Source organism: Podarcis muralis, chromosome 3, assembly GCF_964188315.1.
Source record: "Podarcis muralis chromosome 3, rPodMur119.hap1.1, whole genome shotgun sequence".
Taxonomy (NCBI): Eukaryota; Metazoa; Chordata; class Lepidosauria; order Squamata; family Lacertidae; genus Podarcis; species Podarcis muralis.
This window is the reverse complement of record NC_135657.1, coordinates 1,827,210-1,854,565: the sequence shown is the minus strand read 5'-3', so window position 1 is coordinate 1,854,565 and position 27,356 is coordinate 1,827,210. Positions and strand designations below refer to the sequence as shown.

The 27,356-nt window shown below is 49.2% G+C and overlaps 1 protein-coding gene across 1 annotated transcript in view; it reads left to right on the top strand.

The window, feature by feature from the left end:
* The first annotated feature begins 2,462 nt into the window (after nucleotides 1-2,462).
* Nucleotides 2,463-27,356, top strand: part of SCARA3 (scavenger receptor class A member 3) — a 44,327-nt gene continuing 19,433 nt past the window's right edge. The window contains exons 1-4 of the mRNA XM_028725286.2: nucleotides 2,463-3,177; nucleotides 15,293-15,349; nucleotides 17,636-17,755; nucleotides 24,553-24,651. Coding sequence (XP_028581119.2) covers nucleotides 3,171-3,177; nucleotides 15,293-15,349; nucleotides 17,636-17,755; nucleotides 24,553-24,651 — 283 coding nt within the window. The 5' untranslated portion in view covers nucleotides 2,463-3,170. The remainder of the gene's footprint in view (nucleotides 3,178-15,292; nucleotides 15,350-17,635; nucleotides 17,756-24,552; nucleotides 24,652-27,356) is intronic.

Sequence of the window (27,356 nt, the reverse complement as noted above, 5' to 3'; positions counted from 1 at the left end):
TGTGTGTGTGTGTGTTCCTTAGAAACCGAAGTTTGTGAAAACAACTTGTAAGGCACAAATCCAGGAAGGAGTTCTACAAACTCAGCCCCACCGAAGGTCCCTAAGGCTTGAAGTGATGATGGCTGCAGTTTTTAAAAATATGAACATGTTCTCAATCTGTTCCAGAACGTTAGAGCTGGCACCTCTACAGGATTTTAATTCCTTCTTTAAATAAAAGAAATGGGCGTTTGGCCACCAGCTCCAGAAATCCCCATTTCAAGAGACTCGGAAAGAGATAAATGTAAAACTGTGATAAATGTACAATTCTATTTACGTATAGGGTCTGTAATGCATCTGCATAAGGGCATTTGTATGTTTACATATGTATGCTGTTGTGTGTCTACACAAGTACTGGAACGTGTCCAGAGGAGGGCAACCAAAATGGTCAAAGGCCTGGAAACAATGCCTTATGAGGAACGGCTAAGGGAGCTGGGCATGTTTAGCCTGGAGAAGAGGAGGTTAAGGGGCCATGTTCAAATATATAAAAGGATGTCATATAGAGGAGGGAGAAAGGTTGTTTTCTGCTGCTCCAGAGAAGCGGACACGGAGCAATGGATCCAAACTACAAGAAAGAAGATTCCACCTAAACATTAGGAAGAACTTCCTGACAGTAAGAGCTGTTCGACAGTGGAATTTGCTGCCAAGGAGTGTGGTGGAGTCTCCGTCTTTGGAGGTCTTTAAGCAGAGGCTTGACAACCATATGTCAGGAGTGCTCTGATGGTGTTTCCTGCTTGGCAGGGGGTTGGACTCGATGGCCCTTGTGGTCTCTTCCAACTCTATGATTCTATGATTCTAAGTATGTCATGATGACAGTGAGTTTTTAAAAAGGCTGAGTGGCGTCCCTTCCCCCAAAATGTGACTTTGTTTGAAGGGCTCCCAAACTTTCAATCAACTCAACCGACACACTATGTACCAAGACAGTATCATTTTTCTAAGACCTTGACCTGTCGAAGAAATCACTGTTCTATGGGATACAATGATCCTTATTTCAAAGGAGTCTGCAGCCTCCATTCTGCAGAGCAAGTCACTTTTGCTGCCACTTAACAGGTGGGAAACTGAGGCTGAGGAAGGCTCATAGCTCAGGGATAGAGCCCTTGGCTTCCATGCAGAAGGTTCTGGGTTCAATTCCTGGCATCACCACGTAGGCCTGGGGAACGATTCCTCGCCTTAGGGAGCCACTGCCAGGGGCCGTTGATAAGAGGCCTGGAGGCCTGAATCTGCCCAATATCAGGTGAGCAGATGAACACCAAGGGAAGGCACTGCTTGCTAAACAGCTGCTTATCCTCCAAAGCATACGCAACACACTTTTAAAAGCACATGATTTCCCCAAAGAACCTTGGGATCTATAGTTTACCCTACACAGGGGTACCAGATTTCTTAACCAACTGTAGTTCCCAGGATTCTTGGGGGCTGTGTGCATTGAATTTCCGCTAACAAAGAAATAGTACCTCAGGTTAAGAACTTTGCTTCAGGATGAGAACAGAAATTGTGCAGCAGCAGCAGCGCAGCAGCAGCAGCAGGAGGAAGCCCCATTAGCAAAGTGATGCTTCAGGTTAAGAACAGTTTCAGGTTAAAAACAGACCTCCAGAACGAATTAAGTTCTTAACCTGAGGTACCACTGTAGTGATGTATGGAAGTGAGAGCTGGACCATCAAGAAGGCTGATCGCCAAAGAATTGATGCTTTTGAATTATGGTGCTAGAGGAGTCCCATGAGAGTCCCATGGACTGCAAGAAGATCAAACCTCTCCAGCCCTGAGTGCTCACTGGAAGGACAGATCCTGAAGCTGAGGCTCCAAGACTCTGGCCACCTGATGAGAAGAGAAGACTCCCTGGAAAAGACCCTGATGTTGGGAAAGATGGAGGGCACAAGGAGAAGGGGACGACAGAGGACGAGATGGTGGGACAGTGTCCTCGAAGCTACCAGCATGAGTTTGACCAAACTGCGGGAGGCAGTGGAAGACAGGAGTGCCTGGCGTGCTCTGGTCCAGGGGGTCACGAAGAGGCGGACACGACTGAACAACTAAACAACAAGAACAAGTCGAGATGCTTCTGAATCCCTGTTGCTGGAAGCCGCAGGAGGCGAGAGTACTGTATTGCTCTTGAGTTCAAATCCTGCCTGCAGGTTTTTCACATGCATCTGGTTGGCTCCTATGAGGACAGGACACTGAACTAGGTAGGCCATTGGCCTGACCCAGTAGGCTATTCTTAGGCCCCTCCAGAAAGGGCATGCTTGGAGGGTGGGGAGACCCCTGATCCCCCCATCTCCTCCCCCCCCCAAACACTGCCTGCCTCCTGCTTGCCTCTTTCTCTCCCCCTCCTCTCCCCCCTTCCCCGGTGAAGAGGACATTTGTTAGCAATTAGGGCTGGAGGGAGGGGACCCAGCGCATATTTCGGCAAAGCTCCAAGGCCGCCTCGCCTCCCTTTCCTCCCCTCCCACCCCCACCCCCCGCTGGATTTGGGGGCAGCGGCCATGGGAGGGAAAGCTCCAGCCAGCCGGAGAGGCGGCTGGCATATAGAGGAGCCACTCGCCCTGTTTTGAAAGCGCGAGGAAGTTTGTCTGGGCAATGGACCAGGGGGAGCACGCAGGAGAGGAGAGAGAGCCGTGCGCCCTCGAGGCAGCTGAGATGCGGCTCCTTGCGCACTGACTGAAGGCCACTCTCTGGGGCGAGGGGAGCCAGGCAGGGGGTGGACGTTTAGCCAGGAGGAGGAAGGAGAACCCAGCCACCTTCATGGGGGCCCTGAAGGGGTGAGTCTCGCCGCCACCTCCCTCGGCGCACCGATGGCCAGGTGAAAAAAATGGCCCACTTTTAGCAGCGCTGGATGGAAGCGAGGACCCCCTTCTCCAGGCTGCTGCTTCTGTTGTGGAGCGGGGTGCGGGAAAAGGATGTCCGCTCCATGCTCCGGAGCCGCGATGCTCTGTTCCCCGAGCCGCGTCCGGTGTCTCTGGGATGCGCTGCTGGGATGCGGCGCGACCCTCTGAGCTCCATCCTCGAGGACCAGAGACGTCTGGCAAGCTGCGCCTCTTCACCTGCAAGGCCTACCGGAGTCAAACCTCCCTCGCTCGCTTGCTTGTTTCGGTAGAAGCGGCTCGGGCTGGGCCGTGGGGGTCGCAGTTCTCAGGGAGAGGATCATGAAAGGTGAGTCGGAGGCAGCGAGGCTGCTGTGTTCACAGAGCTCTTTGTCGCTTCCGCTACAAGAGAAAACGGTGGCGACCCTTCTTGGAAATGAAAGAAAGGTCTCCCTTTAGTTTGTTTAGAATTGATGCAGCTCTCCAGAGCCACAGTTACATTGCTGTCAACTTTTCCCTTTTCTTGCGAGGAATCCTATTCGGAATAAGGGGATTTCCCTTTAAAAAAAGGAAACGTTGACAGCTATGATCTGTCACCTGCCCTGAGGTTCACACTGGAGAATGTCCCGCTGGACATTAACGAATCTGGGCAAAGGCGTAGGGAGTAGATCTGTTTGGATTTTCTGACTTGCGCACCCAGTTGACTTGGGCTGGCCCAGATTGAACGCATGGCACCCGCTGTGAGAGGAGTCCTGGGTGCACTTCTGAGCCTGAAATCTTGTGGTTGACTCTTCAGACATGATGTCAGCCACAATCAACAGTTTGTAGTGTCCAGGTCAAAGGAAGGAATAGTCCCACTCTATTCTGCCTGGAGTCCTGTGTCCAGTTCTGGGCACCACAATTTAAAGAGGATATTGACAAGCTGGAAGGTGTGCAGATGAGGGCGACCGAGATTATCAAGGTTTTGAAAACCAAGCCTTTCGAGGAATGGTTGGGGATGCTTTAGCTGAGATTCCTGCATTGCAGGGGGGTTAGGCTAGATGACCGCTGGGGTCCCTTCCAGCTCCACATTTCTATAATTCATAACTATCCTGTCATTTCTTACGAAAGGCTGTGTTTTGATGTATCCCCCCCCCCCCAAAAAAAGCCCAGCTTCGACCCAAACTGGGCAAAAGAAAACCCCAGCTGCGTTTTAAGCTGGCGATGTGCCCACAGCCTAAATCTCCCAGGCGCTGAATTCAAAATGAGCGTCCCCTTTGCAAATGCCGGAGACCCCGAGATGTTTGTGTGAGAGAGGCAATGCCGAGGGAGACTGGGCGAGGAAGGCAGTCAGGAATTGCTACCGGGGGTCTGAGGAAACTCAAGAGGCGGGGGTGGGGTGGGGGAGTGGGCGGGAGAGGCGGGGCCGGTGGGGTTACGCAGAGGGCTCACAGCTCTGGCTACAACAGCGGCTCATTGCTTGCCTTCCAGTCCTCAGGACACCCACCCACCCCCCTCCGGCTATTCCCCCCCCCCTTTTGTCTGACTTCACAGATCAAAAGTACAGCTCAGATTTCAGAGTGCAAATTACCAGAAAAACAGATGGAGGGGACGGGACTGTTTCTCGTCCGCGCGCAAGACGCATCATTTAGCGCTGATAGTCATAATTGCGGGCTTGAAACTTGAGCCCGCAAATGTCGCTGGGTTCCTGGTGCAGGAAATTGCAGAAGCGCCGTTTGAATCTGCTCTTGGCCCAGGCAGCTTCTCAGTCCTGAACACGCCCTGAGGTTTCCTTTTCCCCTCGCTCTCATCCTGCAAGCGCCACCCTCTGGGATTGCTGCGGGCCGGTTCTGCCGCCGTGCAGTCACAGCATTGAAGAGTTGGAAGGGACCTCCAAAGGTCATCCAGTCCAACCCCTGCAGTACAGGAATCACAGCTGAAGAATGCATTAATCATAGGTTTTTAAGCAGAGGTTGGATGGCCATCTGTCATGGATGCTTCAGCTGAGATTCCTGCATTGCAGAGGGTTGGACTAGATGCCCCTTAGGGGTCCCTTAGAACTCTACAATCACAACCTGACTTGTGGGAAAATAGCAGTGCTAACCCCACATAAAGGTAAAGGTAAAGGGACCCTGACCATTAGGTCCAGTCGTGGCCGACTCGGGGTTTTACTGGCCAAGGGAGCCGGCATACAGCTTCCGGGTCATGTGGCCCGCATGACTTGAGCCGCTTCTGGCGAACCAGAGCAGCACATGGAAACGCCGTTTACCTTCCTGCCGGAGCGGTACCTATTTATCTACTTGCACTTTGACGTGCTTTCGAACTGCTAGGTTGGCAGGAGCAGCGACCGAGCAACGGGAGCTCACCCCATCACGGGGAGTCGGACCGCCGACCTTCTGATTGGCAAGTCCTAGGCTCTGTGGTTTAACCCACAGCACCACCCATGGATCACTGCCTTCATGGATCACTGCCTTGCCGTGGCGAAGGGGCTTGAATAACTCAGAGAAGCTATGAGCTATGCCGTGCAGGGCCACCCAAGATGGACAGGTCATAGTGGAGAGTTTTGACCAAACGTGATCCACCTGGAGCAGGAACTGGCAAGCCACTCCAGTATCCCTGCCAAGAAAACTCCATGGACAAAGACAACAGGCATATAAAAGTTATGACGCTGGAAGATGAGCCCCTCAGGTCGGAAGGTGTCCAACATGCTACTGGGGAAGAGCGGAGGACAAGTACAAGTAGATCCAGAGCTGATGAAGCGGCTGGGCCAAAGCCGAAAGGACGCTCAGTTGCGGATATGCATGGAAGCGAAAGGAAAGTCCAATGCTGTAAAGAAAAATATTGCATAGGAACCTGGAATGTAAGAACCATGAACCTTGGTAAGTTGGATGTGGTCAAATAAGGTCCGTATAGTTAAAGCCATGGTTTTCCCCGTAGTGATGTATGGAAGTGAGAGCTGGACCATAAAGAAGGCTGATCGCCGAAGAATTGATGCTTTTGAATTCTGGTGCTGGAGGAGATTCTTGAGAGTCCCATGGACTGCAAGAAGATCAAACGCATCCATTCTTAAGGAAATCAGACCTGAGTGCTCACTGGAAGGACAGATCGTGAAGTTGAGGCTCCAATACTTTGGCCACCTCAGGAGAAGAGAAGACTCCCTGGAAAAGATCCTGATGTTGGGAAAGATGGAGGGTGCAAGGAGAAGGGGACGACAGAGGACGAGATGGTGGGACAGTGTTCTTGAAGCTACAAACATGAGCCTGACCAAACTGCGGGAGGCAGTGGAAGACAGGAGTGCCTGGTGTGCTCTGGTCCATGGTGTCACGAAGATTCGGACACGACTAAACGACTAAACAACAACAACAACCACCCATGTCCCCCCTAACCCCACATACATGGGAGTAAACTTATTGATTTCAATAGGACTTCTGAGTAGAGCGGACATGGTTAGAAGTGCACTGTTAGAGATGTATTTATTGTTGCATTTTGTGGCCTATGTAGGCATGCATTCTCTCTCTCTCTCTCTCTCTCTCTCTCTCTCTCTCTCTGTGTGTGTGTGTGTGTGTGTGTGTCTGTCTGTCTGTCTCACATACACAAAGACACCCTGACCTACATCCTAGTGTTGAGATATGAATGCGGTGCAGAACTAGGGCATCATCAGATACCATGGATGGGGCAGTCAGTGGGAATCCCTAGTCATTAGGAAGACAATGGACTCAATTGACTGGGAAGGTCTCATAACAACCCAAGAAGAGCGCTGCTGGATGAGGCCACTGCCCAGCATGGTCTTCTCACAGCGACCAACCTGATGCCTCGATGGGAAGGAGGATCAGAGCCCAAGAGCCCATCTCCCCTTTCTGGCAACTGGGATTCAGAAGCATAACCATGGATGGCCTCTGTTCTAAACAAAACTTGCCCTTATTCCCTTATGGGGGACCCAAGAGCCCATATAGAGTCCTTACGTAGGTTCCCTATTGGTAGGAGAAAATAACAGAGAATATTGAGAAGCAAAGCAGCTAGGAAGCCTGATCTTTATTGATCTGTTGCAACAGGGTGCTCCCCTCTCACGCAGGAGAAGGAGGAGGACCCAGAACCCAGGTGTGCCCGCCCTTATATAGACATTTTAAATTCCCTGCCCTAGAGGCTCAAGACCACCCCCAGATACATCATACATACATCACAGAAGGGGGGTGTAACCCAAGACCACCCCCCACTTACCTTCATCACAGAAAAGGCGGTCTACAGCAGAAATCTGAGTGCGTTGTTTATCTCCTGTCTGACAGGTTACCTGTTAATGCTCACTTGATTGGATACCCTGGGGAGCCTGGCCAGTCTTTTGTAATGATAAATACCTAGTTCCTGAGCCAGGTCACAGGCTCACCCTATTCATACACAGACATACCCTTAAGACAGGATTTGTGAATGAAAAGACAACGGGGAGGCTTTTCCATTTCCTTTGACCTTGCAGAGAAAACATTTGGGAATCAAAAATGGTTTCAGGTCAGTCTTCCTGTGCTGATCTATGTACGTGCTTGGTTGGTACATTATATATCTAAGACCTTAAAATTCTTATCACAATTTATATCCTCCTCCACAAATCTGTCTAATCCTCTTTCAAAGCCATATAAGTTGGCCGCCATCACTGCCTCCTGTGGCAGGGAGTTCCATAGTTTAACAATGTGCGGCGTGAAGATGAAGCTTCTTTTATCTTTCCTGAATCTTCCAGCATTCAGCTGCATTGCATTGCCAGCAATGTCTCCTTTTTGCAAATGAATGGGAGCTGGGCAACCAGACCAGACCCTGAGTCATTCTTCCAGATCTGTGGATTCCAGCCCCCTGCCCTAACCCAGCTGACATGCAGAACAATCCCTGTTTCTTTGGCTTAAAAGCTGCTCCTGTCCAAACAAAGATTCGGAGCTCTCTTCGTCTTGCACGCACTGCAGGGCTTCATTTTTGGCTAACAGAACCCCGTCATTACCAGATCCCCAACCCAGAGTTTACAATGAATGAATAAATAAATAAATTAAAGGCCTGCATCTTGCAGACTCACCAATCCTGGGAGTTCAAGCTAGCAATCATCTCATTTCCAAATGGAGGGCCTGGTCCTTGTTTGCTCTCCTTCAAAGGCCTCCTGGATTTTTGTGGACCCCTTCCATCCTGCAATCACTCAGAAGAGAGACAATCTGCAATTATGCTTGGCGAAGTGGAAGGGCTGAGTATTGGGCTGGACTTTGATGAGCATTTGTGCGCGGATCCCAGACTGGGTTTGGAGCTTATTAATTTGATGATGATGATGATGATGATGTTTAGTCATTTAGTTGTGTCCGACTGTTTGTGACCCCCTGGACCAGAGCATGCCAGGCACCTCTGTCCTCCACTGCCTCCCGCAGTTTGGTCAAACTCATGCTGGTAACCTCGAAAACACTATCCAACCATCTCGTCCTCTGTCGTCCTCTTCTCCTTGTGCCCTCCATCTTCCCCAACATCAGGGTCTTTTCCAGGGAGTCTTCTCTTCTCATGAGGTGGCCAAAGTCTTGGAGCCTCAGCTTCAGGATCTGTCCTTCCAGGGAGCACTCAGGGCTGATTTCCTTCCGAATGGAGAGGTTGGATCTTCTTGCAGTCCATGGGACTCTCAAGAGTCTCCTCCAGCACCAGAATTCAAAAGCATCCATTCTTCAACGATCAGCCTTCTTGATGGTCCAGCTCTCACTTCCATACATCACTACTGGGAAAACCATGGCTTTAACTATACGGACCTTTGTTGGCAAGGATAATGATGATAACTTTGGACAAATAAAGGGGTATGTGACAGAGGTTTAGAAAACTATGCACAGGCATGGGGAGAGTTGGCAGAGAAATATTTTCCTCTTCTCAGCTCCTAAAACTAGACCCCCGTGAGGATCATCCAGCCAAGCTGGCAGATTCACTCCGACAAAAAGATTGTCCTGGGGGTGTCTCTTCCAACACGGCAGCTCTATGATTCACACGGCGCTTTGGAATTCAACACCACAAATTCCTGTGGCTTCTACTAATTTTTATGGCTTTAAAGTGAGATTAGACAAATTGAATAAGGCTATCAGTTTCTATGCCTCCAGGCAGAGAATCAGCTTGGCCCTTTCCTGAAACAACTCATTTGGTAGGAGGAATGTTGTTGTTTTTTAGTCGTTTAGTCGTGTCCGCCTCTTCGTGACCCCCTGGACCAGAGCACGCCAGGCACTCCTGTCTTCCACTGCCTCCCGCAGTTTGGTCAGACTCATGCTGGTAGCTTCGAGAACACTATCCAACCATCTCATCCTCTGTCATCCCCTTATCCTTGCGCCCTCCATCTTTCCCAACATCAGGGTCTTTTCCAGGGAGTCTTCTCTTCTCATGAGGTGGCCAAATTCTTGGAGCCTCAGCTTCAGGATCTGTCCTTCCAGTGAGCAGGAGAAATAGAATTGTAATTTTTTATTATTATTATTATTATTATTATTATTATTATTATTAATACTCCACCCTCCCCAGCCAAGACCAGGCTCAGGGCAGCTAACACCCAATATAAAAACAAATGGATTCAAATACAACTTAAAAACAAGATTAAAATACAACATTAAAACATTAAAATACAGCCTCATTTCAATGGAAATTCAAATCAAAAACTTTTTGGGGGATGAAAACATCACGTCTTCACCAAGGCCAACTATCCAGACTGGTCCAGAAAAAAACCAGGGAAGTCCCCAAATAGGAGTTCCATCATAGGAGGAGAAAGGAAAAAAGAAGAGGGGGAGGGAATCAAATTGTAGCGTTGGCAGGGATCCCCAGAGGTCATCTAGTCCAACCGCAGGAATCACAGTGAAAGAACCCCCAACAGATGTCTATCCAGCCTCTGCTTAAAAACCTCCAAGGAACGATAGTCTGTCACCTTACGAGGGAGTCTGTTCCTTTGTCGCAAAGCTCTTACTGCCAGAAAGTTCTTTGGCGTGTGCAAGCAAGCTTTCGAGCTACACAGGTCTCTTCGTCGGGCACAATGGGAAACACAACTAGATCACAGGTACTCCTTTGGCAGATCCTTTCCACAGGGTGCAGAGTACGCCTCTGACTTTCGACCCCAAATCTCCAGGGTGCCCCTCAGTGCTAAGATTTTCACCTGGCAGCCCTCGGTCCTTCAGATGGCAAATATTTGCTTGCCTTCGCCGCAGGAGGATAAACACGGGTGCCAGTTCTGCCGCTCTGGAAAACAGCCTGCACCTGGCCGGACCGCCTCTCCCTTCCCCTTGTTGATGTAAGGGAAGATGGGGGTTTCATAAGCTGTTGACCCAAGGAAGCCCGTCAGATGTTGAAAGGCTCTTTGCAAACCCCTTTGCTGGATTGATTTCGTTCCACATCAAACGCCGGGGTTTCAAGCCCACAGTAACCATGAGAATGCCACGGGGGCGCAAGGTGGGGGAACACAATGTCCGCCCTCTGGGCAGCCACCTGGGCAAGGCTAAGACAGGGCCTCCTGTCTCTCTCAGGTGCGCGGGGCCGCGAGGAGAGCCATCACCTGGCAATCTGGGGCATCTTTCCGCAGGGCCTGCAAGACGGAGCTGTTCCGCCTGGCCTTTGGTTTGGACTCAGTCTGACCCTTATGTTTCCCTCCCCTTATGCTTTTGATCTATGGGCTACTTTTAAAATGAGGCTGCATTTTAATTTGCATTTTAACCTGTATTTTAAATTGGTGTTTGTTTTTCTTTCCCCCCCTGTTACGTTTTTACTGTGATTTTATTGGTGATAGCAGCCCTGAGCCCGACTCTGGCCAAGGAGGGTGGGGTATAAATAGAATGTATTTATATTATTATTATTATTATTATTATTATTATTATTATTAGGACGCAGGTGGCACTGTGGGTTAAACCACAGGACTTGCCGATCAGAAGATCAGCGGTTCGAATCCCCGTGATGGGGTGAGCTCCCGTTGCTCGGTCCCTGCTCCTGCCAACCTAGCAGTACGAAAGCACGTCAAAAGTGCAAGTAGATAAATAGGTACCGCTCCGGCGGGAAGGTAAACGGCGTTTCCGTGTGCTGCTCTGGTTCGCCAGAAGCGGCTTAGTCATGCTGGCCACATGACCCGGAAGCTGTACGCCGGCTCCCTCGGCCAGTAAAGCGAGATGAGCGCCGCAACCCCAGAGTCGGCCACGACTGGACCTGTCTATCCTGTTGTATATTCCTTTTTTTACAAATGAATGTGCTCTTATTATTGTATATTTCTTTACATATTATCTAATACATTCCTATATCAATATGTGCTCTTAGTCTTATTTCTCAACTCAGTCTCTCTCCAACATCAATCAAATGCTTGCATAGATAGTAAACCTTTACTGTATTTTTGAACATATATTTTATATCTATCCCACATTTCCACATTTTTTTTAAAAAAAAATATTAGTTGCCTCTCAGGCTATTTTATGTCAATCCGTTGTTGTCGGGACTTCTTCCTTCCACCCCTTTGCCACCAATGTCCGAGGCATTTCTATTAAGTATTGTTGGCAGGGAAATCCCTAATGTCTTGAAGGTTTTTTTATATGCTACGGCTGCAGCCCTCGAAGTCCACATTCTACATGTCTGGAGCGCCTTGCCTAAACAAAAAGGTTTTTAGCAGGTGCTTGAAAAGAGCACAGGGAGAGCGTTTGCCCGGCTTCAAGTGGCAGGGAGTTCCAAATTGATTCACTCCCCACTGGTATCTGCAGGCAGGGCTTGCCTGAAACCTTGGAAAGCCGCTGCCAGCCAGTGTATACAAGCCTGACTCAACATAAAGCTGTTTCCACCATTCCTGTACATTCTGGGACCGATTTGCAGTTTGAAACATCTGGGAGGCGCCAGGTTTGGGGAGACTGGCTCATGTTGCTTTCAAATATAGGGCGTGAGTTGCATTTCTGATTTGGCTTTGAGGTGTTTCATTGTTTTTTTATGGCCCTATCGCCAGCCCCCCTCGGCTTTGTGGAGCCACGAGGCAGGATCAAGAGGGGAAGGGAAAAATCAATAGCAGACGGTGCTGAAATAAACTGTGCCCTGAGTGCCTTTGGAAATGAAACCTTCCCCCTCATCCATAGCTGCCTTATACAAGGCCAGACCATTGGCCCTTCCAGAATCATAGAACTGTAAGGGACCTCCAAAGGTCATCCATTCCAACCCCCCTGCAATGCAGGAATCTCAGCTAAAGCATTCATGATAGGTGGCCATCCAATCTCTGCTTAAAAACCTCCAAGGAGAATTCACAAGGGTAGTCCGTGCTACTGTTGAACAGCTCTTACTGTCAGAAAGTTTTTCCATATCTTGAGTCGTAATCTCCTTTCTCGTCACTTGAAGCCATGGGTTCGAGTCCTACCCTCCAAGAGCAGAAGAAAATCTTTATTATTATTTATTATTATTTATTGAATTTATAGAGCACCCAATACCCGGAGGTCCCTCTTCCATGTGACAGCCCTTGAGATATTGGAAGATGGCTCTCCTATCTCCTCTCAGTGTCCTCTTTTTCCTTCTAAACATACCCAACACCTAATAATGGGAGACTACTATAATGTCAAAAGGGACGCGGGTGGCGCTGTGGGTTAAACCACAGAGCCTAGGACTTGCCGATCAGAAGGTCGGCGGTTTGAATCCCCATGACGGGGTGAGCTCCCGTTGCTCGGTCCCTGCTCCTGCCAACCTAGCAGTTCGAAAGCACATAGTGCAAGTAGATAAATAGGTACCGCTGTGGCGGGAAGGTAAACGGCGTTTCCGTGCACTGCTCTGGTTTCGCCAGAAGCGGCTTAGTCATGCTGGCCACATGACCCAGAAGCTGTACGCCGGCTCCCTCGGCCAGTAAAGCGAGATAAGCGCCACAACCCCAGAGTCGGCCATGACTGGACCTAAAGGTCAGGGGTCCCTTTACCTTTACTATAATGTCAGCTGCATTTTCCAATTTAATTTTTTTATTTTTTATTTAGTCTTCAGACCAGCAGCGGGTAGTTTATCAAATGTTAATCATTCCCACCCCCCAGAAGCAAAACTTTACTTTTTTCTTTTTCTTTCTGCAAATTCTTGTACGCTATGGCAGCTTTGGTGATTTCTTCCTCATAACAACCCACAAAATTAGGAGAGGGGTCTCTACCCTCTCCCACCAAAGCGGCTAGACCCCAACACATAAACCAACTTTGTCACCAGGGAAACACTTGGTAATTACACATTTTATTCCCTTTTAAAACTGTTTTTTAGAATAATAATTATATAATAATAATTTATTATTTATACCCCACCCATCTGGCTGAGTTTCCCCAGCCACTCTGTGCGGCTTCCAATCAAGTGTTAAAAACAATACAGCGTTAAATAGAAGATGTAATTAACTGCAAAACACACAAACAAAGCAATGCAGATTCTGTTTGTGTGTGTTTGTGTGTGTGTGTGTGTGTGTGTGTGTGTGTGTGTGTGTGTTTTACAGGAAGTTGTAAAAAGAGGTTTAAATGGGTATTTCTGAACTATTAATCAGTTTCAACGGCTGCAGCATATCTTACCTTTTGTTGTTGTTGTTTAGTCGTTTAGTCGTGTCCGACTCTTCGTGACCCCATGGACCAGAGCATGCCAGGCACACTCTGTCCTCCACTACCTCCCGCAGTTTGGTCAAACTCATGCTGGTAACCTCGAAAACACTATCCAACCATCTCGTCCTCCGTCGTCCCCTTCTCCTTGTGCCCTCCATCTTTCCCAGCATCAGTGTCTTCTCCAGGGAGTCTTCTCTTCTCATGAGGTGGCCAAAGTACTGGAGCCTCAACTTCACGATCTGAGCACTCAGGGCTGATTTGCTTAAGAATGGATGCGTTTGATCTTCTTGCAGTCCATGGGACTCTCAAGAGTCTTCTCCAGCACCATAATTCAAAAGCATCAATCCGTTCACCCTCCCCCCAAAAAATATTCCAGGTGTCCAGGGGCCCCCAAGACTGATGGACATTGCCCTTCAAATGGTGCGTGTTTCCCGTGTCATGTCCTTGATTATGTGGGGTGGGGTTTGCCTGGGCCCCCCAATATTTTATTCAAGTTGGCACCCCTGCTCACCCACAATACTGTGCGCCCCTACCTAGAAGCCAGGTGACATTAGCACGAAGGAGCCCCTCACTTAGTTGCATCTCTCGCATCCTGGCTCCTTCTTTTGAGATGTTGATGAGGACACTCAAGGGGCCAGCGAAGGTCCTTGTTGTGTAACTAAACTTGTCTGACTAACACAGGAATTGGAAGGGGGGGACACAGGGCATCATCTAGACTGACCCCCTACCCCTGCCCACAACAGTGTGTATGTTTGTAAACCATAAGCCTAGCTGCTTTGGGTGAGGAACCTGCTCTGAGGGCTCTTGAAATCTTTCATCTGTCTTTTTCATCCCTCGATGGCCGACGTCTCTGCCAGCTCTTATTCTCCTTGTCAGAGTGCCCGGCTTGCGGCTGGCAAAGAAATCCCCGGTGCGCCCTCATCTCTTAAATGAACCACAGCGTCCAAGAAACACAACATCTTTCCCCCGAAGCATCCTGGTTGTACTTGGCCATCTAGCGCTTTCAAAAAAGGCTGGAAGCCTCAAGGGCAGTGGGTCAAAAGGAGGTTTCTGACCAGAAATTCAGAGTAGGTTGATTGGCATCTGTCTGTCTCAGGAGACAAAGAAGGAGTGCACATTCTGGGGTGAAGTCAAACGGTTGGAAGGTTGCAGGACCTGCTGTGCCTGTAGAGAGCGATACAGGAGAGGCATGTTCATGTATGGTGGGGATGTGATAAAATTAAGAAATTTTGGGGAAATATACATGATCGCCGAAGAATGGATGCTTTTGAATTCTGGTGTTGGAGGAGACTCTTGAGAGTCCCATGGACTGCAAGAAGATCAAACCTCTCCATTCTGAAGGAAACCAGCCCTGAGTGCTCACTGGAAGGACAGATCCTGAAGCTGAGGCTCCAAGACTTTGGCCACCTCATGAGAAGAGAAGACTCCCTGGAAAAGACCCTGATGCTGGGAAAGATGGAGGGCGCAAGGAGAAGGGGACGACAGAGGATGAGATGGTTGGACAGTGTTCTCAAAGCTATCAACCACAGTTTGACCAAACTGTGGGAGGCAGTGGAAGACAGGAGTGCCTGGCGTGCTCTGATCCAGGGGGTCACGAAGAGGCGGACACGACTAAACGACAACAACAACAAGCTAGTGGGGTAGGCTCCAGGCACTTTAATGCCATGTGCACAAACTCTCGCTTCATAGGGCATCCGGCAATTCTTCAGCTATGGCCAAGGGCACAGAGTGCAGACGCAGAGCTGGAAAGGATTTTCTCTGTTTGACAATTTCAGTGCTGGTTGCAAAGTGAGGGCAAGGGTCCGAAGAGGTCGTTTGGCATGCCAAGGGGCAGATGGTTTGTTTAAAAAGGTTTAACACCGTGCCCCTTTTGTTCCATGGAAGCAGCTGATCCCAGCAATTTGTCCTTCTTATTTTTTAACAAAACAATGTTTTCATTTTGTATTTCAGAGGAAGACCTCATTGGAGAAGACGACGAGATGCCATCCTTCAGATACAGGCCAAATGGTAAGAGCAGCTGGGCAGGGAGTGTGTTAGAGCCCAAAAAGAAGTGTGTGTGTGTGTGTGTGTGTGTGTGTGTGCGCGCGCGCATGCTTACAAGGGGTGATGCTAAGAGAAGGAACATACATAAAAGTATTGGGCATTTGAAACATGCCACAGAGTGTGTGCAGAGTAGACCACGCAGATGGAAACACTGAAGAGGCGCAAAAATATATTTGCATGGTTTAATAACAAAACTCCTCTAACATACATCTTGCATTGTGTCTATAATCATCACCCATCCATTCACCAGGGGAGAGTAAGGTACATATTGCACATTATATATCATTCACAATTTCTGGCACAGCTAATTACAGTGACTTATCAGCACCTGATACACTGCTAAACAGCTGTGAAAACTAGGTCAGGATATGCACTCCTACATTCAAAGTGGTACACATCCTGCGGAACAATAATGAACCCTAACATTTAAACAAGATATTCAACAAAAAGTGGCAGCAGCAGCAATGTAATATGAACTAGGACTCCTCACACAGCTTAATAAATTATAAAAAACTTTATAAAAAACCCACTCTCCTTGGCCAGGGCAGCTAACACCAATAAAATCACAGTAAAAACATAATAGGAAAAAACCATTTTAAAATGCAGGTTAAAATGCAATTTAAAATGCAGCCTCATTTTAAAAGTAGCCCATAGATCAAAACCGTAAGGGGAGGGAAACATAAGGGTCAGACTGAGTCCAGACCAAAGGCCAGGCGGAACAGCTCTGTCTTGCAGGCCCTGCGGAAAGATGTCAAGTCCCGCAGGGCCCTGGTCTCTTGTGACAAAGCATTGCACCAAGTCGGGGCCAGTACTGAAAAGGCCCTGGCTCTAGTTGAGACCAATCTAACCACCTTGTGACTTGGGACCTCCAAAGTGTTGTTATTTGTGGTCCTTAAGGTCCTCCGCGGGGCATACCAGAGTCCCTCCAGACATCCTTTTTACTGAACATTAATGATTATTTGTGCTCGTGATGCTATCGGAGCAATCAATTGAATGTGATCAAAAATTATCAAGGGGACAGAGTGATTCCCTTGCGAAGGGAGGCTGCAGCGTTTAGGACTTTTTAGTCTGGAGAAACGGTAAGCAAGAGAAGGCATTGTAGAAGCTTATAAAATAATGCAATGCCCAGAATTCTTTGAGGGGGAAAATGTGCTTTAAAGTTATGGTGTGTCCACATCCCGGCATGCACTAAAGAAGGGAACCTGAGCATGGACAGCTACTGAGCAGAAAGTCGGCTGTGATAGTTAACTGTCATGAATGCTTTAGCTGTGATTCCTGCATTGTTGGGGTTGGACTAGATGCCCCCTTGGGGACCCCTTCCAGTTCTATGATTCTATGATGCCAACAAGCTTTCTGGATCATCTGGGGGTGGAGTTTTCAGGCCAGGGGAGAAACCTCCAGACAAATGTAAACTCCAGCATTTCTGATTAAGACATTTAAACTTGACACTGATGCACAAACACCTCTGCTAGACACGCAATAGTCTCCCATCGAGTGTCCCAAAATCCATCTATTCTGCAGAACAGCCGTATGAGAAATATGTAAAATAACTAAGCAAGTATTAGAAACCACGCCAGAATTGGCCCTGCTAAACATCTTCCAAGACAATAATGCCCATTTACACCACAAAGAACTCATAACCCACCTACTTTCAGCAGCCAGAAACATCATAGCCAGACACTGGAGAGACCTGTCAGGAGTAAGCATGGTCCAAATAGTATGGGAAACAGCCCTACTAGAAAAATTAACCAATAAACTGAAACTGACACAGGGACAAATAGAAGAAGACGCCTTCACCCCGGTATGGCTCCCCTTTATCACATACACAGCCCAACAAGACAACGACAATAATCCACCAACGGCATACAAATCAATATGGCTAACCTGATCCAAAACACCCACCCACCCCACTCACACACGAAAACAAAGACCACCACAGCCAACCACAAATGAACAACCACACCCTAGGCCAACCCCAACCTCTCTCACCACCAAAGGAACACAAGCGAACAGCAGAGAACCTGCACAAGCGATGCTGAAACACAATCCCACATATATTAAGTATATATTAAGAAACATCTTCCTAATGTCTCAACAAATGAAACTGATCTGTAAGAAATGTTACTTGAAAAACGAGAGAGAGAGAGAGACATTGCACACACTTTTGTAAACCAAGAAAATATTTTTTAAAAATACATTAAAAAACAACAGAGTCTCCCATCTCTGCTTTATTCTCCCTCCCCAACCCAGGCCGGATGAGGAGCAACTGCAGTCAGTGCGAGAAGACCCTGACCCTGCAGACGTCCGTGAAAGTCCTGTATGTCTTTGTCGTCTTGCTCATTGTGGCTGTGGTGGTGCTGGCAGCTCTGGGTGAGTAGGACACACACATCCCTCCTGTCTCTCAGGTTCAGGAAACAGAAACCGAAATCATCAAGGGGGTGGAGTTGCTCCACTCTGCAGGAAGGTTGCAGAACCCTGGGACTTTTTAGTTTAGAGAGAAGACCAGGAAGAGACAACATGGTAGAATTATGCGTTGCATGGAGAAAGCAGACAGAATCATTTTCCTCTCTCAAAAAGCTAGAACCGGCGAAGATCCAATGAAGGTGAATGCTGGAAGATTTGGGACAAGGGAAGGGCTTCTTCGCAAAGTGAATAGTTGTGGGAATGTTCAGGGATGCAGGAGAGGATATATTGTTTGATTACATCCTTTCCAACTTGTGTTAACAAGTTCTACAATTTAGCAGAGTAACATTCCCCTTTTTAAACTTGCACAGCGGATGCGTTTGCTCAGGATCGCTAAAGCCTCTAAAATACGTTTCCTTGGTAATTTCCCCTTTAGTCCCTTCATAAAAAGATAAGACACAACACAGTCTTCTATAAAAGTATAAAAAGAGTTTACTCACTCACATTCTGTTCACAGATGGATCCCAGAAGGCAGACTTAAGTTACAAAAGGAATATACACCTGGAAACTATCCCATAAGGAGACAGCCCCTTTCTCCTCTCTTGACTGGAAGCCAAGAGAGCATCTTAGGCTAAGCAGATGTTGCTTCTTCGACAAACGTAGTCAGAGAGAGAGAGATGGCTGACCAGTCCTGCTTGTTACCTGGGCAGGTGAGGTCACACCCACCTCTAGTCATATGCAGAGGAGGTCTGTCCCAGACAGGAGAAACAGGAAGTTCGGACTGGCTGGTCCAGACATCCCCTTTTTATGTCCACTCTAGGGATGTTGTACTTGACTGCTCTGTGTTTCACATCCAACAATAGTTAAGTTGTGGAACTCTCTGCCACAGGAAGGAGTGATGGCCACCAACTTGGATGGCTTTAAAAGAGATCCAGTCACTTTTGGAAGAAACTTTTGGAAGATCCATTTAAGTCTGGATTTAGGCCTGGTTTTGGCACAGAAACTGCTTTGGTTGCCCTGTATGATGACCTCTGTCGAGAGAGAGACAAGGGAAACATGTCCCTGTTAATTCTTCTCAACCTCTTTCGATACCATCGACCATGGCATCCTTCTGGAGTGACTCTCCGAACTAGGGTTGGGTGGCACCGCTTTGGGGTGGTTCCAGTCCTACTTGGATGGTCATTGCGGAGGTTGCTCACCAGAGCAAGACGGTCTGAGCATATTACACCAATCCTGGTCTGACTGCACTGGCTACCAATTAGTTTCCGGGCTCAATAGAAAGTGCTGGTTTTGACCTATCAAGCCTTAAACAGATCAGGACCACAATGTTGGCATGCAACCAAGGAAACGGGGGCAACTGGCAGGCCCCAGCTGGCTCCAGCCCACCGGCCGTCAAGAAACCAGGAGTCAAGAAACCAAAGGTCCGAGGGTCAGGAAGCAAGGAGTCACAAGGTCAAGGGTCCGAGGGTCAGGAAGCAAGGAGTCACGAGGTCAAAGGTCCGAGGGTCAGGAAGCAAGGAGTCACGAGGTCAAGGGTCCGAGGGTCAGGAAGCAAGGAGTCACAAATTCAAGGGTCTGAGGATCAAGAAGCAAGGAGTCACGAAGTCAAGGGTCCGAGGATCAGGAAGCAGGGAGTCACGAAGTCAAAGGTCCGAGGGTCAGGAAGCAAGGAGTCACAAGGTCAAGGGTCTGAAGATCAGGAAGCAAGGAGTCACAAGGTCAAGGGTCCGAGGTTCAGGAAGCAAGGAGTCACGAGGTCAAGGGTTCGAGGTTCAGGAAGCAAGGAGTCACAAAGTCAAGGGTCCGAGGTTCAGGAAGCAAGGAGTCATGAAGTCAAGGGTCCGAGGTTCAGGAAGCAAGGAGTCACAAGGTCAAGGGTCCAAAGATCAGGAAGCAAGGAGTCACAAGGTCAAGGGTCCGAAGATCAGGAAGCAAGGAGTCACAAGGTCAAGGGTCCGAGGATCAGGAAGCAAGGAGTCACAAGGTCAAGGGTCCGAGGATCAGGAAGCAAGGAGTCACAAGGTCAAGGGTCCGAGGGTCAGGAAGCAAGGAGTCACGAGGTCAAGGGTCTGAGGATCAGGAAGCAAGGAGTCACAAGGTCAAGGGTCCGAGGATCAGGAAGCAAGGAGTCACAAGGTCAAGGGTCCGAAGATCAGGAAGCAAGGAGTCACAAGGTCAAGGGTCCGAAGATCAGGAAGCAAGGAGTCACAAGGTCAAGGGTCCGAGGATCAGGAAGCAAGGAGTCACAAGGTCAAGGGTCCGAGGATCAGGAAGCAAGGAGTCACAAGGTCAAGGGTTCGAGGGTCAGGAACCAAGGAGTCACGAGGTCAAGGGTCCGAGGGTCAGGAAGCAAGGAGTCACGAGGTCAAGGGTCCGAGCATCAAGAGTCAAGGAGCCAAATGCAGCAAGGCAGGAAACATGTTGCTGTAGCAAAGAGCCGAAGGGAAATGCTGACCTTATATCCCTTCCCGGCTCTTGCCACCAGGTGCTGTGAAGTTACCAAGCGGCCTCACCTGTGTGGCCGTGCCTTGCCTCTCCAGAACAAACTTAGGAAGGCCCCGATCCTGCAAAGTCCTATTAGTCACAGGGCCTGGCTCCTGCACGCACTCTTGACACACCCCTCTTTCCATCCCAAGCCTCTCTGCCTGGTCGTCTTTCGCTGCATCCAAGCTCCTGCACCAGCATCCGGCTCTCCAGGAAAGGAGGCCCTTCTCTCATCTCTGGGTCTCGGCCGAGACCACCCACTGCCTCTTGGCATGGCTGGCGCACCAGGTGGCCTGGGCTGAGAGCCCTTCCTTGGTCTGAGGCAGCAACTTCCCTGCTGCCCCCAGGTGGCCTTCCCTGCCGTGTTGTTTTGGGCAGAGAGAAGCTGCCCTCTCTCTCGAGATCACGTGCCCCAAAGCTGAACTCAACTTGTGGGCCTGGCACACAGCTGAGAGGAGACTGAGGTTTGGGTCCTGTCCCAGCCCACAGCAGAGCCACGAATTCTGCAGCCCCGGCAGCTGCCTGGGTGGCGAAAGAGCTCTGCGTCCATATATTCATTGGCCTGATCCTCTCCTTACGGTCTTGCAAGAGAATCGCAAAGCACGCCTAAGGTAGCAGATGCCCGATGCAAATCGTGCAGACTGATGCAAGAGTCCTGTTTGCAACTTTCGCTCAGAATGCAGAATTTCGGGTTTGCTTGGTGCAAAATTTCAGGGGTTGTTTTTTTAGTCCAAGACCACCTTGTTCCAATGAGTCCTGCCCTTGAGCCAGTTTAGCGGCAGGAACATTCAAGGATCTCAGATGGAGATGCAGTTGGCTAAAGAAGTGGGGGCATCAGCTGGCAGCCAAAGTTGCCTCGAGGACAGGCAGGAGATGGGCAAGAGAAGGCAAGAGCCAGCCCAAGAAGCCAGGTTGGGGGGTGCAGATGCAATAGCTCTGAGAAGCTGGCCCCCGCAACACCAACAGGCTGCCAGTCCAAACCTAAAACTGGCAATACAGTCATACCTCGGGTTACAGATGCTTCAGGCTGCATTTTTTCAGGTTGCGAACTGCCGAAACTCAGAAGTACCAGAACGGTTTACTTCTGGGCTTCGGCGGTCACACACGCACAGAAGCATTAAATCGCAATTTGCGCATGCACAGAAGCACCAAATTGCAACCCGCGCGTGCACAGATGCGGCGCTGCGGGTTGCAAACATGCATCCTGCACGGATCGTGTTCGCAACCCAAGCGTCCACTGTACAGTTGTACCTTGGATCCCAAACACCTTGGTACTCGGACGTTTTGGCTCCCGAGCGCCGCAAACCCGGAAGTGAGTGTTCCTGTTTGCAAATGTTCTTTGGAACCCGAATGTCCAGCGGGGCTTCCGATTGGCTGCAGGAGCTTCCTTGCAGCCAGTCGGAAACCGCGCCTTGGTTTCCGAACGTTTTGGAAGTCAAATGGACTTCCGGAATGGATTCCGTTAGACTTCCAAGGTACAACTGTATAAGGATCGGTTGCAGTGCTCACCTGGCCTGCGTTGTGAAGAAGGCAATATCTCAGCATCGAGTGGAAAAGAGGAAGGCTGTCAAATTTCTGTGTGTGGCTCAAAGCTACACAACTGGTAAAGCTTGGCTATTTATTTATTTATTTATTTTCTTTCTTTCTTTCATAACGTTTTCACATTGCTTGACTGTAAAAAAACAACAACCCACCTCCAAGCACTTTCCCCCCAAAATGGTAAACATAATAAAATTATCAATAGGAATTAGGAAGCTCCAGTTAGTGCAGAATGCTGCAGCACAATTGCTGACCAGAGTAAGGCCTTGCCAGCATACAACACCTGGGATCAGAGATCTGCACTGGTTGCCAATTTGCTACCGGACCAAGATAAAGATGTTGCTAATAGTATAATAAAACCCTTAACAACTTGGGACCAGTTTACCTATGAGATCATAAAACCCTTTCTGCATTTGGTAAAAAAATGTCCCTCTTTTCGTATGGCTTTAGTATAGCAGCGTCTACACTTTGGAACTCCCTGCCTATTGATATCAGCCCTTCGGTGCACACTTTTCAACGGCTGCTAAAAACATTTTTGTTTAGACCCAGATGTTTAAAAAGTTGCTGCGAGTTCTTTTCTCAGCGTATTGTTCATTCCACTTTTCGAAAGCCTTGAATTATTGTTGTTAGTTTCTCTTATTGATCTTTTTATCGCTTTCCCCTTTTTTTGTAAATCGCTTTGAGGGGCTTTTTTTAAAAAAAAAACAACACTTCAAATGTTGGATGGATTTTATGAAATAAATAAAGCACCAATACTTTTCTAAGCACCATACAGAGATTAAAACCTGCATGTTCACAGTCAGAGAATCACAGCACAAAATGAACATGACATGGGGAGGGAAGAGGAAAGCAAATCCAATCCTTGAAATTAGTAACTGGCAAGTCGGCAGGAGGGGGGAGTTTGGAAGGAAACCAGATCTGGGCCAGGAGTATTTTTAAAAATAAAGTACAGTCATAAAGGTAAAGGGTAAAGGGACCCCTGACCATTAGGTCCAGTCGTGACCAACTCTAGGGTTGCGGCGCTCATCTCACTTTATTGGCCGAGGGAGCCGGCGTACAGCTTCCGGGTCATGTGGCCAGCAGGAATAAGCCACTTCTGGCGAACCAGAGCAGCGCACGGAAATGCCGTTTCCCTTCCCGCCAGAGCGGTACCTATTTATCTACTTGCACTTTGTGCTTTTGAACTGCTAGGTTGGCAGGAGCAGGGACCGAGCAACGGGAGCTCACCCCGTCATGGGGATTCGAACTGCCGACCTTCTGATTGGCAAGCCCAAGAGGCTCTGTGGTGTAACCCACAGCGCCACCCACGTCCCTTCAAGTACAGTCATACCTCGGCTTAAAGTAGCTTCAAGTTAAGTATTTTCGGGTTGCGCTCCGCAGTGACCCGGAAGTAACGGAGTGCGTTACTTCTGGGTTTTGCTGCTCGCACATGCGCAGACGCTCAAAATGACGTCACGCGCATGTGTGGAAGCAGCGGAATGCGACCCGCACAGTCACGTGTTACGTTTACTTCAGGGTGCGAACGGTGCTCCGGAACAGATCCTGTTTGTATCCAGAGGTACCACTGTAACTGCAAAATCCATTTCTGCCGGAAGCTTTGTTGATAGGCTGCACTGTAAGCATTTTCAACATTGCAAGGTTGGTAAATGAAGCTGAGATTATGCCTAAAATCTGGTTTGACGTAAAAAGAAGATTGAAATCCTACACACACAGGCACACACACTGCGTCAACCAAGCGGTGTCACCATTTTTCCACCTCCTTTTCCCCAGGAAAGGAAACCTCAAGGGTACAATACAAAGCGAAAAGCGAGGATCAGATAACCAGCTGGCTGGGAGGAAGCGGTGGGATACGGTGGACTGCAAGCGAGAAACATGAGTCAGGAAAAGCAGGCGATTGCCAGGAGAAGGGGATGTTTCTTGGGGATGCATTAGCCAAAAGAACGTGAAACAGTTCCGCTCTGCTTAGTCCTTGGCTGCAGCCGGGATCTCCACCCTGCAAGGAGGAGGCGGACAAATTTCAGAGGGTAAAACGCAGCAAAACGGGGGGCAGGAGAGCGGGGCGTTCTGCTTGCAGAAAGGAAAAGAGATTGCCCTTGTTGTTGTTGTTGTTGTTGTTGTTGTTGTTGTTGTTGTTTAGTCATGTCCGACTCTTCGTGACCCCATGGGCCAGAGCATGCCAGGCCCTCCTGTCTTCCACTGCCTCCCGCAGTTTGGTCAAACTCATGCTGGTAGCTTCGAGAACACTGTCCCACCATCTCGTCCTCTGTCGTCCCCTTCTCCTTGTGCCCTCCATCTTCCCCAACATCAGGGTCTTTTCCAGGGAGTCTTCTCTTCTCATGAGGTGGCCAAAGTACTGGAGCCTCAGCTTCAGGATCTGCCCTTCCAGTGAGCACTCAGGGCTGATTTCCTTCAGAATGGAGAGGTTGGATCTTCTTGCAGTCCATGGGATTCTCAAGAGTCTCCTCCAGCATCGTAATTCAAAAGCATCAATTCTTCGGCGATCAGCCTTCTTTATGGTCCAGCTCTCACTTCCATACATCACTACTGGGAAAACCATGGCTTTAACTATACGGACCTTTGTTGGCAAGGTGATGTCTCTGCTTTTTAAGATTCTGTCTAGGTTTGTCATTTCTCCCAAGAAGCAACCCACCCCAGAATTCACAGCAATCAAGGTGAGCTGGTGTGTTCAAAGCTAGGTAGCCCCAGGGATAACGTGCTCACTCTTTGTGTCATCCTTGCAGTCTTCAAGAAGGTGGATTCCATAGCTGACGATGTTAACTCGGCCCAGACATACTATGAGAAGAAAATCGGGTCGGTTCAGGAGAACCTCCAAGAGCTGGGTAAGTTAGAGCTTTTTATAGAAAGGTTAGGTATCCACCTGCCAGGGATTCCTTACCTGTGATTCCTGTATTGCAGAGGGTTGGGCTCGATGACCTTTGGGGTTCTCCTCTGATTCTGTGAGTCAGCTAGCTCAGCATTGATTACAGCAGCTCCCTGTGCTGGGCCTGGGGGTTAACCTGAGCAACGCGGTCCAGGTCCGGTCCCAAATCCAAGGATTCCACAAGGAGCCAGTCCGACAGGGCCAAGGCAGGAAACCAGGCTAGGCCAGGCACAGGATCTCAGGGAGGTTCTAGCATACAGCCATGTTGCTCCCGCAACCTGGGACAGGGTCCAACAGCCTTTTATCTTTGTTGGGGTAGCAGCTGTCCAAAGGCGAGCACTCCTCCTGCGAGTACTCAGGTCTCTCCTTCTCTCAGACCTCAGTCTCTGCAGCTTGGGAGACATCGGTGGGTTACTAGACCCAGAGGCCGCCTCAGCCTCCCCTGACCCAACCGGGAGTGGAGCAGCTGTAAGCGATGGCCCAGCTGAAGGCAACGAGGTCATCCCCGCATCTGGAGCCAGGGCAGGCTCAGGCCCCTGACTCGGCCCAGCTGGTCTTTGTTGCAGGGGAACCTGTGCAGACTGGGGCTCTTCAGGATCAGGCCCCAGACTTGATTCAGGTGCCGCCTGAGGCAAAGGATCCGGTGCAGACTGAGACTCCTCTGGTTCCGAGTCTGAGCCTGAGTCCCAGGCCATCACACTCCCCAGACTGAGGTTGCTCCCAGCCCTGCCTGAACATGACAGGGGTTCAAACCAGGACCTTCTGCATGCCAGGCAGGTGTCCTGCCTTTGAACTATGGACCCAGGTAAACCACAGCCAACCTCGGCCTCCTCCGCCAAATCTAGAAAAGGCTGCAGCCTCAATGTCACCTCCCAGTTGGCTCTCAGGGCAGAGCAGGGAGACTTCCCCAGCCTCCACCTGTCTCTAACTCAGCTCCTTTAACAGGCGATGTTGGAAGGGACATCTCCTCTGAGTTATCCATCTGTAGGTACAGGCATGATTAAAATGGCCAGGCTGCACAGGGGGTTAGACTAGATGGCCTTGGGGGGTCCCTTCCAACTCGACAATTCTACGGTTCTGTGCACAGCTAGCTTTCCATGCTGGTATCTGTTGCTGGGATGAGCAGTTTCCACCCTGGTGACAATTATTATTATTATTATTATTATTATTATTATTATTATTATTATTATTATTAATACCCTGCCCATCTGGCTGGGCTCCCCCAGCCACTCTGGGCAGCTTCCAACAAAATATTAAAATACAGTAATGCATCAGACATTAAAAGCTTCCCTAAACAGGGCTGCCTTCAGATGTCTTCTAAAAGTCAGATACAGTGGTACCTCAGGATGCGAACGGGATCCATTCCGGAGCCCCATTCACATCCCGAATGGAACACAAGACGCGACGGCGCGTCTGTGCATGCGCGGGTCGCGTTTCGCCGCTTCCGCACATGCGCGTGATGTCATTTTGAGCGTCTGAGTATGCGCAAGTGGCAAAACCCGGAAGTAACGAACTCTGTTACTTTCGGGTTGCCGTAGAGCACAACTCGAACGCACTCAACCCGAAGCACATTAAACTCGAGGTATGACTGTAGTTGTTTATCTCCTTGACATCTGGTGGGAGGGCGTTCCACAGGGCGGGTGCCACCACCAAAAAGGCCCTCTGCCTGGTTCCCTGTAGCTTTGCTTCTCGCAGTGAGGGAACCGCCAGAAGACCCTCGGAGCTGGACCTCAGTGTCCGGGCAGAACGATGGGGGTGGAGACGCTCCTTCAGGTATACTGGACCGAGGCCATTTAGGGCTTTAAAGGTCAGCACCAACACTTTGAATTGCGCTCAGAAATGTACTATAAATGTAAGCTTCTGTCACGTGCTCAGGAACAGCTCTGCGATCGGAGGTCTCTGTTTAGCAGGTCTTGCAAGATCTCAGTCGCAGAGGAAATGGATGAGTAAGACTTCGAAACGAGAAGAACCAACATCTGCTTAATTGCTGAGCTACATGTCTTGTGAGGGAGCGAGAAAGTTTGCTGTCAGTCAGCAAACTTGACGCTTGGATTTTGCAAGCATCTGCAAGCGATTGGGACGTCTCTGACTCACTCTCAGGAACCAGAGAAAGCCAGTCTAGCAGTCCCCTCCTCAGCCAAGCTCTCAGGGGTCTTACTCCCTGGTACAGCGGCTCCCAAACCTTTTGTGGGGGTGTCACTGTCCTCATGCTTCCAGCTCACCCCCAGTGTTGCCCCTGCTACCCTATAAAAAGGATTATTCAGAACAGCGGTTTGAACAACCCACTTGAGAAGATAATAACACAGTGGAATTCAAAACAGTAGCAACTAATTGCATGGTTTTTCTTTCTCAAAATCCAGTTAAAACTATTTAGTTTAATAAATTCCACAAAACGGATGAACTTGATCTAGTGAAACCAGCTTTTCAAAGTCTGATAGTCATCTATACCTCCAGTCCCGCTCAGCCCAGGGAATTTTGGGGCATTGCTGCCTCCAACTGCAGAGGCAAAGCAAAGCTATCCTGGCTACCATCACTGCCTACTGTGGCAACGAGGCTGCATTTTAATGTTGTATTTTAATCTTGTTTTTTAAGTTGTATCTTAATCAATTGGTTTTATATCTGGTGTTAGCTGCCCTGAGCCCGGTCTTGGCTGGGGAGGGCAGG